The sequence below is a fragment of the Lathamus discolor genome, chromosome 16 (genome assembly GCF_037157495.1).
Source record: "Lathamus discolor isolate bLatDis1 chromosome 16, bLatDis1.hap1, whole genome shotgun sequence".
Taxonomy (NCBI): domain Eukaryota; kingdom Metazoa; phylum Chordata; class Aves; order Psittaciformes; family Psittacidae; genus Lathamus; species Lathamus discolor.
Genome location: NC_088899.1, coordinates 8,064,815 through 8,080,003, shown reverse-complemented (window position 1 = coordinate 8,080,003; position 15,189 = coordinate 8,064,815). Strand labels below are relative to the sequence as shown.

The 15,189-nt window shown below is 38.3% G+C and overlaps 1 protein-coding gene across 4 annotated transcripts in view; it reads right to left on the bottom strand.

Annotated features, from left to right (window-relative positions):
• Positions 1-15,189, bottom strand: part of CFAP74 (cilia and flagella associated protein 74) — a 50,382-nt gene that overhangs the window by 34,082 nt on the left and 1,111 nt on the right. For 2 of the 4 annotated variants that reach the window (XM_065696395.1, XM_065696397.1), the window contains exons 2-10: positions 8,364-8,514; positions 8,194-8,284; positions 6,731-6,877; positions 5,875-5,973; positions 4,244-4,348; positions 2,893-3,066; positions 2,223-2,333; positions 1,310-1,412; positions 416-573 (exon numbers count right to left, since the gene is read on the bottom strand). In XM_065696395.1, the coding sequence (XP_065552467.1) occupies positions 416-573; positions 1,310-1,412; positions 2,223-2,333; positions 2,893-3,066; positions 4,244-4,348; positions 5,875-5,973; positions 6,731-6,877; positions 8,194-8,284; positions 8,364-8,514 (1,139 nt within the window). Of the gene's footprint in view, positions 1-415; positions 574-1,309; positions 1,413-2,222; positions 2,334-2,892; positions 3,067-4,243; positions 4,349-5,874; positions 5,974-6,730; positions 6,878-8,193; positions 8,285-8,363; positions 8,515-9,499; positions 9,684-15,189 lie in introns of those variants that run through there. The other 2 variants (XM_065696398.1, XM_065696399.1) reach the window with 2 other exon arrangements.

Here is a 15,189-nt window from a genome sequence, read left to right as displayed (position 1 = left end):
CTTCATCTTAAGTGGTTAAAAACAATAATTAAGGTGAGATACAGGTACATTCCTATCAACTTTGATACAAAGGCAGAGGAGTCATTTCAATCAGAAAAAGCACAAAGTAGAGTACAGTTACTTCAGGCATCCAGTTTAGGTTCACTGAGTTTCCCTTCTGGAGCAGTTTATCTTCTTTGCGCCACTCATAGAATGTTGGCTCCTAACTATAGTTTTCTGAATAATACACCTAAGCTCAAAGTTTAAATCACTTTAAAACAGATTCTACAAATATCACACATACAGTGCATGAGTTCACTCCCTTGAGACAGCATCCTAGATGTTCACGTTTTCAGAATGTGTGTAAGAGCTCCAACATATTCCTGCATGAGCATCAGTAAGTAGCTGAAACTTTGATACAGATATGAATACTTACTGTTTCCCTTCTTCATGCTTTAGCAATTGTTTATGAAGAAAAATTTCCTTGGCAACATTGCCTCCTTCTGCTAGGATAGCTTCCCTCATTTTCATCTCCTGCTTCGCTGCCTCTAAGGCCTTTGCTTTGTTCCTAGCCTGGACAGCTTGGAGTTTTTCCTATGAAGCCAGAGAAACCAGTTACATATTTGAGTCGCATGCTAAAGAATATAAAACAGAGAATCTAGTGTTGGTGCCCTTACCTAAATTACCCAATATATATTTCTCTGAAGTAGAACTTATTGTTTTTTAACATACACAGCAGTCATGGTAAGCTGAGATGCAGAAAGCTCTAATGAGGTCAGGGCTACTTCCATACCCTTCTAGCCTGTCCTTGAAATGCTACTCAAGGAAGCAATGTGAAAAGATACAGTTCTAATCAAAATGGTATTAATATCGTTCCCTCTGATTCTACAGAACATAAGTAGAAAAGCAAAGCAGAATAGCTCAGAAATTCTTAATTTACATTATTGAATTTCTTAAGTAACTGTTTTGCTTCAATATGTTTTCTCTGTATGAAGCATTTCCACATTGAGATCCAAATAGCTGAAAATGCTTCTGGATGAGTTTTCAGAGACCTTATTTTTAGTATGCAACATTTGCAAAGGAGCTACCCTACCACAACCATTATATTGTTGACAGAATAAACTCCACAAGTAGAAGTGTCAAAATCTGCCCATACAAATCTAACACCATTACTCCTGCAGTTAAATTCTCCACATTTGGAGGAGATCTGGTTGGTGATCTGACAGTATCACACAACAATTCTGACAAGAAAACTGAAATTACTTGCATTAAACCCTAGCAGTCTAACAAGTCAATCTCTTAATTCCCTAAACCACAGCAGCAGCAGTACCCTATTGGAAGTTAGGCTGGTTTTCAGGGAAAGCACAGCTTGGATCCTTCTCTCCATATGCTCCTGAGTTTTCGCTTCTTCCTTCGCATTTTTTTCACGAATTCTGTAAGCAAAGTGAAATCTTGCAGGCTCATATCCTGGAAAGCTTTTAGTATTAGAATGTTTAACCTGACAAGTAGTAATTGTCAATGTCACCAAACATTCTTCCTGTAAGCCTCTGTGTTTACTATGCTGCTGGGTGTGGGTAAAGTGGAACAGTTGGAAGACTCTTCTATATTCGGTAACGCTCAAGCTTCAAGTGCCAACAGGCTTTCAACTAGTTTGCTCAACAACTTTTTTCGTAAATTTTGAATACGAAGAATGTGTTCCACATGATGACATATGTCTAGTTACTAAAATGAAGTAAGAACTCAGGTGTTGCTCATATAGCCAATATTGAAATAATTACATGGTGAACTTTATACAAGCCAATTACTTGTACCCACAGTAAAAATAAACCCTAGAAACTCTCTGAACTCTTAAAGATAGCAATATGTGGCCATGGATCAAGCCTGAGATACTTCAGCTAATATAATCGTAAACTAGAAAGAGTGTGTGTGTATACACATATATATATATGTTTCAAATTATTATTAAAGCCTATAAATAGTCAGACCCTTCTGCATCTCAAGGAGACAGTCCCGTCAGCTACAAGGAATCTGAAGCTTGCCTCAGGACAGTGAGTGGATTTGCTCCTTTCCAAGTCTCTCTCTGCCATCTAAGATTTGACTGCTTCACAGCACTGGTACTGTGGCAGATTTCCAAGTGTAATGTAAGATACACCTAGCAGAAAAACGAGTATTTTCCAAAGACTAAAGGATAAAGTATTGTACACCAGAGGATGTACAATGACAGAAAAGGAGTGAACAATCACCTTGCCATGCTCTTTCTCAGGAAGCAAAATGCTTTTTCATGGTTCCTTTTGGCATCTTCAAGTATTTTTTTATGCTTTTCTTCATATTCTTTCTGGGCTTCCTTCTCTTTTCTACAAAACACAGGAAAACCAACAGTTGCACAGGTGTAAGTAAACCTTGATTTTAACACAATGACATCTCAGAGTGAGGTTGGGGAGTTTATTAATACGCGCTGGAGGACATTAGTCTCTGCGTTTCCCCTGTATAGTTTCTTGTTTTCACAAAACCCACAGCCAAATTAATAACAGGTGTCATGGTGCCTGCTTTCTTTCCAAGAAATCTCAGTGAACTTGATCATCAGTTCAGAAGATCCTGGCAGTCAACAGAAATACAGATGCACACAGTCAGTCTGATCTAATAAACTTCATTTCCTTCGACAAAAAGCTTTCACAGTTTGTCTTTAGCACATTTATTTCCATAGCTCAGAAGTCTTTACCTGCACAACTGCAAGACTGTGGGTAATTCTTAATTTAATTCCATTTCCTCATAAAATGTTCCTGAAGCAACACCCAGCTAAGAAACACAATACCACTAGTATTTGAATTAAGTAATCTTCTCAACACCTGAAAAAGTGAATTGGCTAAAAATAATGCAGAGAAAGGAAGCAGAGTCTGTCTTCTAGGCACTTACTTTGCTCTAGACTGCTGATTTTTTTCTGCTTGCAGTGCTGCTATTTTTGCCTCCCAAATCCGCACTTCTGCTCGTTCTTGGCATTTCATCTCTAGCTCCTCCTCATCTTTTTTAAGTTGTTCACAGAGAGTTTCATATTTTCCCTGCTCAGTTTCTATGCGCCACATTTCAAGCCTTTAAAACAAAGTGTGAGTTGTTTCCACTGAAATGCTGACTTTTTTCCACTTACTTCAGGCTCCTGAGTAAGTAAAGGCCAGAGAGAATGAAAATCTAGCCATGTTTTATTTTGTCTTTTTCAATTATATTGTAAATCATACCCTGTTACTGACACAGGTATTGTACCTTTCAGACCAAGGCTCCTATCTAATATTATATTTCATTTTAAAGACATTAAAAATATCAGTCAAAAAAAAGAAGTAAAAAAAAGCTCAAGGTTCTGTTTTCCAAATTCACATTAGAAAATCAGAAAAATTAGGAAAATAGCTTTTCCTCCAACAGTAAACAACTTCAGGGACAGGCCATAGCTTTTATTCTTCTATGCTTTGCTGAAGGAATTGAGATATGATAGGGATAGATATAAACGGATTAACAGAGTTATTCCTAATAACACAATAAAGAGCTCAAGTGTTTTAAAGCTATAATACAATGCTGCTGCAGCAGAACACTCTGCATTCTGGTTAACCACTTGGTTAAGCACATCTATAAGTTGGTGCTTGTGTTCCTCCTTTGATGTAAGGGCATTAGTAGTGTCATCTCTGGTGTCAAAATACAAACACACTCTCTTGTTGCCTTCTGCAAGACATTTTATTCTATATAAGTAATTTAATATGTGCAGCTAAAAAGGAATATTAGCTTAGCATAAACATACACAGGACCACTACAATGTCTCCATCATTCTCAATTTCAGTCTTTTTCCTTTTGCCCTATAAATGAACTATTTACGCTCAGAAATCAGTACCACAAGCAGGTTTACTTTAGTCCAGCTTAGTTTCCACTTAAAATGACATCTGTTTAGGTCCACATTTTACGCATAACGCTAAAAAAAATGAAAACTTCATTTATGTGTGCAAAACCAACTCAGGAACTAAGCCAGAGCAACCAAATTCCTAAGCAATGGACTGTTCAGGCTACAAATTGCTCTCCAGGTCCTTTGTCTCGCAGCCAACCTCACATGACCTCAAATGATGCAGCTCAACATTTACAAACAACTCCTGTAGTGATTAATTTTGAATCTTTAATGGATTCAAAAGTTAATCACTACAGTACTGTTCAATATGCTGTTTAATACTGCATATGAAGAACATAATAAAGATTAACTCCCATCACATTGTCTTCTCATGCCCTCACTTACATGTCATCTTTTATTGTCAAAGCAATTTTCAACTCCAAGTCTTTCTCTTGCTCCAGCTCAGTGCACAGTCTCCTGTGCACTGCCCAAAGGCGGGACAAGGCTGCACTGTTAACATTAAAAAGAAACAATCAGCAAGAAACCGGAACTAATAAAGGTTAAAAATTAATACACCCCTCTCCCGAGATCAGCAACAATGGAAAATAGCTTTAAGGCTGAGATTTATGTATTAGAATTCCTCTAATTTATGCAGTCTTTTATTTAGCCTTCCAAGTACCTGCTCTTCATTCAGAAGTGAAGCTTTCTATAAACCATTACATGTTGGTTGAAATGTACAGAGGAGGACTGATTTCAAAAGCACGGACCTGTAACTTAAAGTGACTATTCATTTCTCACTAGTAAAAGTACTAATATCAATGAAAATAAGTTCAGGTGAACCTGGAGAAATTTGGCTCATTTTGCTTTCAAAAAGGTATTACAATATTACATGCATTCCACTTACAATGGCAGCATTGTCACACGGTTGTTTACCATCCTTGGTGTTCTCTATCCAGGAAAACCAGTAGACAATGTACTACATAATCAACAGTGAGCTATGTTCAACATAAACTCCCTTCCTCTAAATTAACATTGAAAACTGATCTTCTACCTGAAGTTACTACTCGAACTTCAGAACTTTTGTACTGGGCATCAGTGATGCTAATGGTAGCTGGTATTTTCTTTATTGCTAAAACATGATGCCTTTGAGCTGCATAAGCTAGAAATGTATCAAGTCTTTTTACACTTGCTAAATGTAATAGATTGTGGGAGCTGTTATTTTTCTGCATGTCTAGACTTCACAATTTGACCCATCATAAGCATAAGAACTACAATGCTTATCTGTCTTTGCTAGTAGTTGTTACTAAGACTGTCTCTGAACAGTGACTACCAGCACCCATCAAAGAAGTTCATTAGCATTCAACTAATCATTTTTCTTCAAGCAGCTGTTCCATTTTGGTAGCTAACCCACCTTTATAATTCTATCATTCACCAATATACTAACTTGAAGATTAACACAGGTCACGAAATGCAGCTGCGAAGTTTGTTCACAATACACTGGTGCCTGGTACACAAGCCACCCACTTCTTTCTATTTAAACCAAATGTGAAGAGCACAGTGAATTGCCTCCCACTTTACAGCACAAGTGTCTCAGCACAGCTCCTGTATGCAGAACTACTCCTGAGAGGCATTCATGCATTTCACAACATTAAACAAACACACAAACCAACCAAAGAAATGGCAGATATATATATAAATCCTGATTGGAATAATTACGAGAAGCAAAACAATGACCACTGAAATTGTCATAGCACATTGGCATTGGTTCATCACATTGAACAGAAGTGATTGTGACCCTGATAAATGTTAATTGACAGGAGTGGGTAAATAACCCCTTGTTTTTATATTTTAAAATATATGCCTCTTTTCTATCCTTATTTATTTCTGCATTGATTTACCTGACAGAATATTACCTCTAGCTTATAGAGGTAGAGATTAACGATCTCCAAGCCAGTGCACCATTATTCGTTAATTACACACAGATAAGGCTAGTGAATGCCTGTTATCTTTGGTATCCAGAAATACTCTCTACCTACACATTGCCAGCCTCCTCCTCTTTCTCAATTTCAGTGCCTACATAATCCAGACGCTTTGCTAGCATCTTGATCTGCAGTTGACAGGTACTCAGCTTGTCTCTGCAAGAAACAAATGGATTATTCATATTTTGTAAGTTCTTTACTCTTCCTGATGAAACTCTTCATTTGGAAGCAAGATTCACAGCTAGGATTCCTTCAAGTCCCCAACTCCCCACACCCCCACAATTTTTCTTTAAAGATCTTACTCTGAGGTTCTTCAGAAGCCTTTGTTAACTTCAAACATTTTCTCAAAAAATCCAGAAAAATGTGACAAGAGTTTTTTCTGACTTCATCCATAGTTCAGATATTACCAAAAGAGACAACAGCATAAACAGCATCTTCTTACATCAAGCCTTCTTCAGGTATATTTGTTACTAAAGAACATCTTTGTGACCTTAACATAGCAAACCACTCATTTTTGAGTGCTTAAAGTATCTTCACTGATTCTAATGCATCATTTCCATCACAATTAAGAAAATGTTTACAATTAATTTTCCACTTGATGTTTCCAGCCGACTGTTTAACCAGCACGATTGTGCATACATCTAATTAACATCAAATTCTCCCAGACGAAACACCTCCTCTTCAACATTCACTTCTGTATTGAATTTTTTCAAGTACATAATTAAATTTTATCCTTGATCCTTAATTAATTAACAAGGGTTTGGGATATATTGAATATATTATATTAATCAAGTGTTTGCATCACATTACTGTCCTGAAAGGAATCTATAAACTCTAATATTTTTAACAGATGCAGTATCCCAGTACTGGATGGTGATTTATGCTGATGGATTATGTTTGCTTAAACACTAACCTGCGTTTTTGGACCTCAAGTTCCTTTTTTCTGGCCATGTCATTGAGCTCTTTTAGGTTCCTCTGTAAGCGCAATACGCAGATTCTATCTTTATGCTTCATGGCCTGAATATTATTAATGCCACCCAAATTTTGTTCCAAACTTTCCCTTTGAATTGAAGCACATGAAAACATAAGAAATGGAAAAGTTACATGAAGTTTGTACATCATCCACTTACACATTTGATGGTTGTTTTCCGTTTTACTCTTGTGCTAGCAGAACAGTCACAAATATGACCAGTATAAACAAGTTAAAAGCAAACACAGTCTGTACAAGTTTACCTAAATGCACTTAACCTGAGATTTTTAGACTTGGGTATCTAATGTTGGACATTTTAGACCCACATTTAATGTATTAATTATATGTCTTGGTTTTGAAATGCCTGTGGCTCCTCTTGATTATACCTGGGGTTTACACATTCTACTTTTCCTGTAAATAGTTTAAAACTTTATAGGGAACATTCTAAACTATTTTAAAACATTATATACAGCTGATGGGCTTGTGAGGTGAGCTAATCTCTCTTATCATTTGCTTAAACATATACCAAGAAGAGGTCTGAAGGTTTGGGGACTTTTACATCATTTTGATGTATTTGAATTTCTCTGTTGATAATGGTAAAACCGCCAACATTTACTGGCTGTAGGTATATGTGCTACACAACTTCCCACATACATATATTAATAACCATTATTGGCGATTTTCATCATGCCAGGTCATTCCAGAGCAGCAGTTAACAGTCTTGTCAAAGCAAGCCAAAACATGGACTGATATTTGTGAAAAGAGAAGCAACTACTTAAGGCCACATTCAAACCACTACATTCCTGTTCATTCATGACCTCTGTTACATGTCAGTTTATTACTTCAGGAATAAATCCACTCTATCACCTACTTATAAAAATCAGTGTAGTACTGATCAGTCATCGTACTAATTCTGTGCTAATTGACTTTACACAGTGGTACAAAACTCTTTGTACCACTGAGAAAAATTAAGAAAAGTCACAATCTAGCACTGATATTCTTCAGTAGTCCAGCTTGTCTTCTTCCAGCAGCTCCTGATGTTCTACAAAAGTACAGAGGAATACAAACCAAACACTATGCATCACTGCAAAGAGCTGGATGGGTTTTAAAGTGTAAATTGGTTAGTGTAAAACTCCTTTGAGGAAAGTCAATTAGCCCACATTAACATGGTGCAATCATCGTGTTCTATGTACATACCTACAACAGCTTCAGATTATAAATGTCTTTATCTTACTCAGCTCATTGTTTTAATAGCAATAATTGACTTTTTTTTTTTGTGGAGAGGTCTGTAGAGCCTATGACTAATTCAACAACAGACGCACAGCTGAATTAACCAAACCTTCTCTTGAAAAGGTAAGTTAACACTATAAAGGAAGCTCTGTTAGAAATCGTAACAAGTTATTTACATGCTAGAATCGGGTTTGTCTCCAACTTGTTCAGAGGTGTCTTTGTTTCCCATCTTGCCACCACCAGTCACCTCTTCTTCAACCTTGGATTCTAATAGATATTAAAACAGGTAATTAATATATTAAAATAGATTTTTTTGTGAGCTAGCAAAATAATTCCTCATTTTCACCTTTCCAACATTCTTCCACATTAGAGAGCTGACCAGCTTTGTCTTCTTTTGCTTCCTCTTCCAGAAACGGTAGAGAAGATTTTTGCTCTTCTACCTCACTGTAACTGCTCTCATTATCTTCCATACTGGTAGTCCTTTCAAAACGATCAGGCTGAGAATGAAAAGAACTCATACTTTACATAATCTCCAGGAACTCACAATAGTGGCGACTATCTCTTGAGATGATTTAATAGCATTAATTACTTAATGCACATGAAAGAACTGGATACAATCACACACCTTCGTACCAGTCCCACATTTTGAGTATTCATTTTAATAAATCTCTTATAGAGAAGAAAAGACACTGCTGTTTTAGTTTTTGGACTTCATAATTGTCAGTTCAAAACAAAGCAAACCTGAATGCATTTCATCTACTTAGCAACCACTTTACTCAGAACGGTTAGGGAAGAACTCCAACAAACACCGATTGCTCTTGTATCTTATGCAGCCATCCACTGTCAGGTAAGCCATTCTCAAATTGTGATAAAATTTATTAGAATTCAGCAAATTCTCTATATTATCTAGAATGAGTTATTACCACACGGCTGAGCACTTCATTAAGATCTTACTAATACAGAGACTTGTACATCCGATTGATTTTAATTAAGGTGGTGGCTCAGCTTTGAGTGCATTTCTGTGAATCCTTTTGCAAAATTCAAAACATGAACTAGAAGAGAGGATCTATTTTATCCTGTTTGGAACAGAGAAAACACTCCATGGAATCTGAAGTATGGATAGGCTAAATTGTAAGAACCACCTTAAAGCCAAGACAGAATTCCTGCAACAGACTACAGTTAAGGATGCCAGCGGCGCTAAAAAGTAACACAAACATAAAACAAGCTGCCAAGGCACCAGCAGCAGCCAGAACACTTTCTGCTGAACTGCACTGTCAGGGAGCACAAGTCCAACACCGGCACGACAGAGCTGTGGGTAACTTAAAAAATTACAGCATGGCGTGAGGCCAGCAGGCCTTCCGCAAGGAAACCACTGGCCAGCGGCAGACGCCAAGGCACCATCCCGGCACGGGATCCCCCGTCACGCAGCAGCACCCCGCACAAGGTGCACGGTGCACCCACCGCGGCACCCACCGCCCTCACCTCAGAGCCTCAAACCTTGTCCCCACAGCCACTCAGCGCCGCTGCCCCGCGCGGCGACCGTTAGCGCCGCTGCCACGGCAACAGAGCAAACCACCGCAGACCGTGCCAGGGGCGCCGGAGGGAGCGCGTCTCCTGCAGCCGCTGAGGGAGGGCGGAGCTGCTTGCCTTGAACCCCCTCGCCATGCGGGGCGGTGGTGCGCGCCGGGAGGGCGCTTCTGGCAGAGCGCGAGCCCACCTCCCCACAACGAGGTCCCGCTTCTGAACTTGCCTTTTCCAGGGCGCGCAGGGCGGTGTTCGTGGGTTTAATCAAGGCAGTGAACACAGAGCTCTGAAACGGCCGAGCAGCTGATCAGGGTTTTCTTGCTTGACGATGGTTTTATTTTTAGTGGGGTAAGTTAAAATATGAGGCGCTACAACACACAGCATCTTTCCCGTTTGGACTGGCAAGTGTTTTCATACGTTTCTGTGAGCTTTGAGGCGTGCTCCCAAAGGATGACTGGTCCTTGAGAGATCCGAGGGCATTAACGCTTCTGTTGGCATTAATGTGAGTTACCACACAGGTGAGCAACTGCGCCAGGGACACTGCCCAGCCCACCTTGAGCACCAGTTCAGGTGATTTCAGGTACATTTAATGAGATTTTTTCAGCTTAGTGTTCATTCTACATGCGTTCATAAATTTTAAGCAGGTTGGTGGCATTATAATTAGAAATAATCTTTTTAGTGAATTCGCCTGACCTTCTGCAACTTTCAAAGTCATAAAGATTTGAGGTTGGAGCACACACACTTTAGAATACTGAAAAGTTACAAGTTTCAACCCAGAACGAAGCTGTCTCAAATGTCTTCTCTGAAGTAAGCCTGGGCTATTCTGACAACAGTATGTCACCATTAGTTGCTAGTTAAAGGTTATAGCAAAAAGCCTGTGTGCTGATCATGGCGCCCATTTGTAATGTCACGTTCTGAACGCTCCCTTTAGCTTCAGCAGAAACTGCTGGGTCTGAGGTTCCTTATGTATAAGTATACATAATTAAATCACTAAATTAAAAAATATTTAGATGATGTTTTGGTATTTTTCACAACAGAGCCAAATGTCTATTTAACGTGTCTCGGTTGGAACACTTTGTTTCTCAGAAGAATCTTCTGTTCACTGCTGTGTGTTCGGTCACCAGATTTTAGCTCTTCATTGGTAATAACTAGGTTCCTTTTCTGTTTCTTGTATTACCTTGACACAGTTAAGGGACAGTACAGTTCAACTCAGAGCAAAGCAGATTCTTGTCCCCTTACTGCTGGCACTAGGCCTAAATGGCATGCTAGAGAAATTCAGGTGTTCAAAGATTCAAAGTAATTCAGTCATTAAACCAATGTGACATCATTCTTTAAGCAAAGCTCTGTACCTAAATACACACTGGTCTGTACACAGAGACAGAAGGCACCCTCAGATGTATTTAACTGAAAATGCTCCTCAATGTAAGGAATGTGTCTGTAGTTTTTATAGTTGCTCGGAGAAGTGAAGTCTGTTTTTTCAGTACCATGCACATGCTGCTAATCTAAGTATTTATTTCCACTGGCACCCACAGTCTAGAGCATATATTACTCACAGTGACCAATTCATTGTCCCACACTTATACTATAGGTCCTAATTCTTTAGAAATACTTAGACATTCTTATCTCTATGGATGGTGGAATCTCAATTTCATGGCATCTATTCATATTACATAAAACAAATTACATACAGACATTTGCAGGATTAAAGCTACAAGATGTAGGCTAAAAATATGCAGTGATTAGCTGTATAGCTCTCTCTGCTGATCTAGAATAGATATAATGGTAGTTAACTCTGAACCTCCCAGTTCTCACACTCCAATAGTCAGAACGTAAAAGATCCAAACATGCTTTTTCCCCTCAAGAAAACACTTGTAAGAACACCTGGTAATATCACTGATGTTCAGTTTCTTGTGATATTTTTATTCAGGGTATTTATTCAATCCCAGTTTACATCTGTTTGGATGATTTTCATAACAACAAGAAAAAATGATAACTAGTTTTAGCAATAAATAAATGAGTTTAATCTCTAAGGTTTCTGAAACACTAACCAGTGCTTGAGTCAAAAAAGAATAGCTGATTTGCACCTTTGCTGTAAACCACAATGGATTATGGGCACTGCCAGAGACGGCTTTGGGAGATGGTTAGAAACTGAGTTGCCATTCTTTAGGAAGCGTAGGTGTAGTAGTCACTCTGAAGAGGAACGAAGTTCAAATTGTTAATCCAACTGATTCCAGATATACCAGATGTTTTGTTACTGTAGTTTTACAACAGTCCCAATCAGCAGCAGTCATTTCAGAGTGCACACTACCAGATACATCTGACTACATGATCTGGCCACTGGTCATTACTTTGTGGGAGTGAATAATTTGTCACTAGAGAAAGACAATCTAGATTTTTATTTCCCATATAGATGTGAGAAGAGAGAAAGTATCTGCAGTCCTTCTGAATATGCCAAATTTGTTCTTACCTCCCAATCCATGACTTACAGATGTCAACTAAAGTCAGTGACTCTACTCCAGCTTTAAGCTCCAGATATACAAAAAGACTTTGGCTGCTCTTATGGATTTTGTAGGCACTGACCACCAGTGATACATCTCTGAGAAACTGGGTAACAGAGCAAGCAGGTATAAACCAAAATCCTGCTCTTTTCTCACTGTGAATTAAATTTAGAGGCATTTCGGTGCCATTCCTCTAGTACCACCTCATGATCAATTTGAAACTTAGTAGAACTGGACCGTTCAGTTTGCTCCGTGTCTGCGCACTGTGCTTCTGCAGGCAGTTGGTGTTTCTTTTCTGACCGTTTCCAAGGTGATAGTAGCTCATATATGGAGCTTTCCAGCTTTTAGGCAGGAAGGCATGCCAATAATGGAATCTTAACTTCTGCAGTGTGGTTCATATTGAATTACATAAACCAGTTTCTCTGGCCCTGTTCTATGATATGGATCAACACCAGCCTGTAAACGACAGCAAAAACATGGGCAAGCATCTTACCAACAGGTCATCCTTACAGATGTAAGAAAGAACAAGAGGGGCACTTGCTATCAGAGGACTCCACTGAGGAATGACCTGCAATGGCATCTGCTGGGAGCACACCTCTGACAGCAACACCACTGGGGTAAGACAGTCACCTCCAGTCCTGGAATGAGCCCTGGCACAGGGGCAAATTGGGGAATTTCATCCCAAATCTGTTGCACAAAGAAAAAGAAGGCAAAGTGTCTGGTTGCATTGCACTCCATAATTGTCAAACAAATGTGTGCGGACTGAGGGAGGAACTGGGTGTTCTACAGAACATTTGGAAGCCTCAAAACTACATTTCTCAGCCAGCACTTTAAGTGAAAAGAGAATTAATGTTGTGATTATACTGATATTTATTAAATACAGACACACACGTGCTGGGGCCACGGAACATTCATACACTGCAAGTAAAGTACAGCCTCTGAAGTGAGCTAAGTATTCCCAACATGTGATTGCTACTGGTATTTCCAAAACCATTTATAAAAATAGGGGTACATGTGACATTGCCACAACAGTCTTTCATGAGCTATTTAGGTGGAATCATGAGTGAAACTAATTAGCTGTGTGGTACATCTTTTGCCTCTAAAATTTGTATGTGACAATATGATATCTTTCCCTTCTGCCAGTAAAACCACTTGTCCTGTTTAGAAAACGATCTATTAAATGTATCAGGTAGTGCAGCGCAACTGTAAATTAAATAATGTCCTTTTGATATGGTCTCAAAATCCTGAGGTAATAAAGGAGTATGTAAACTTGTTATCTGGCCCAAATCAAGGAGTCTGTTTCTCCTCAATGTCATCAAATTGTGCCCTCCAATACATTATTTTGTGGTAGCAGTTACAAAAATAGGGATGACTGTGATCAGGAAACTCCCATCTGTTAAGTGCTCCAGAAGAAAGATACTTTACAGGTTTTGAAATGTGGGTTTCTGGTCTTAATTACAGTAAAACATTACTTCAAAGTTGTGACTTTTGCTTACTACTGTAATGAGTAAATACTCTAGCAATTAGGGAATGTTAATACAGTACTGATTCAGAGAATCATTATTATAATTATTATACTTATGTATTTATTAACTATATAATTATTATAATTGCAACTAATGATTTAATAATTAATAATGTTTAAATGATACTTACTTGTAAAAATGTGCAGATGTGTGAGAAGCCCATCAACTTCTGATAGACTGGCATGGCCGAAAAATCCAGAAATACTGACCTAGGTATCATGTTTGTCATTATTACATCGCTGTGCCAACTCTACTACAGGTTTATATGTACAACAGCAAAGAGGAAGGTTTCCAGATTGTGTAACCCTGACCTGACAGCCTGGTCATGCTGAAGCATGGCTTCATCCCATGCTGATGATCCGCTGGAGCTGCATGTACAAGGGCTGATTGTAGGATGGGTATTTTCACAAACACCATTGACTGCTGCCACACAGATGAGCACAAGCATTTAGCAGAGTAGCAAACAGGCTTAAGAAACATTTCGTATCACAGCCCATCTTTTTAGGAATATCTGACAGTTCCAAGGCAGTAGCTAAAGGAAAATTTTAATTATTTTCAAGAGGATTAGATGAGAAAGGTTTATGGAGCTTCTTTGTTTTGTTTTGATGTTTTAGTAGCCATTTTAATTGTCTGGGTTTTTTAATCTATCTCTTGAGAAAATTTAATCTGTCAGTGACTGTAAAGAGTTTGGGATATTCTGCTAGAATTGTAGGAAATTAAACATTCCTGATTATTATTATTTTGTCCTCTCTCTTCCCTTTGGCTAATAGGAATTATTAATTTTGATTGGGGTGCACATGTATATGTAACAGCCTATTTAGCTTAAATACATACTTTTATGCAGATTCAACTAAACCCAGGCCTGAACAACACAGCATTTGTCTTTCTTCTATATAATATAGAGGATATGATTAAGGCCCATGTACATCAAATGTAATTTTTTGTCTGAGAGAAGCTGCACATTTATTTTGGAGTTGTGTGGGAATGGATCTTAGAACATCTCTGTTTCTGAAGTACATTTACAAAGTGGTAGCTAAATCAGTCCTGGAAAATAACAGGGGTCTTTGTTAAATCCAGGCATGATGACGGAGAACTCCCTGTATGTGACTCTTCCATTCATCATGACATTGTTAATCCAAATCTACAGTATGAAACCTTGATTATTCTAGATGTTTTCCACAATTGGATAAATATCCCTATGAAATGTCCAATGAAAGGGATGGATAGTTTATTTTCAAGGGATAACCAGAACCCTTGTAATATATCTTGGTTGCAAGGGGTTCTTTTAGAAAAATTATTACAATACTCCCATCACAATTGCATTAAGGATTTTATGGACATTCACCTTGCTGTTTTTTGCTGAAAAAGGCATGTGATGGTAGAAGTAAGAAAGAGAATTAGTGTGCTGAATTTAGAGAAAGCATGTAACTAATCCTCTTCCTCTTTTTTTCTTTTTTAAAGTATCAGAACCACTGACAGCAAAGAACTTTCTCATGGGACCAAATAGAGTAAGTGCTGGAAGTGTTGCTCTTGTAGAAAATAGAATTCTCTACATAGTGATTTGTTTAGAGGATCGCCATTTCATTTTAACTAGCTTTTGTGGTCAAATCTGTAGCAAGATCTA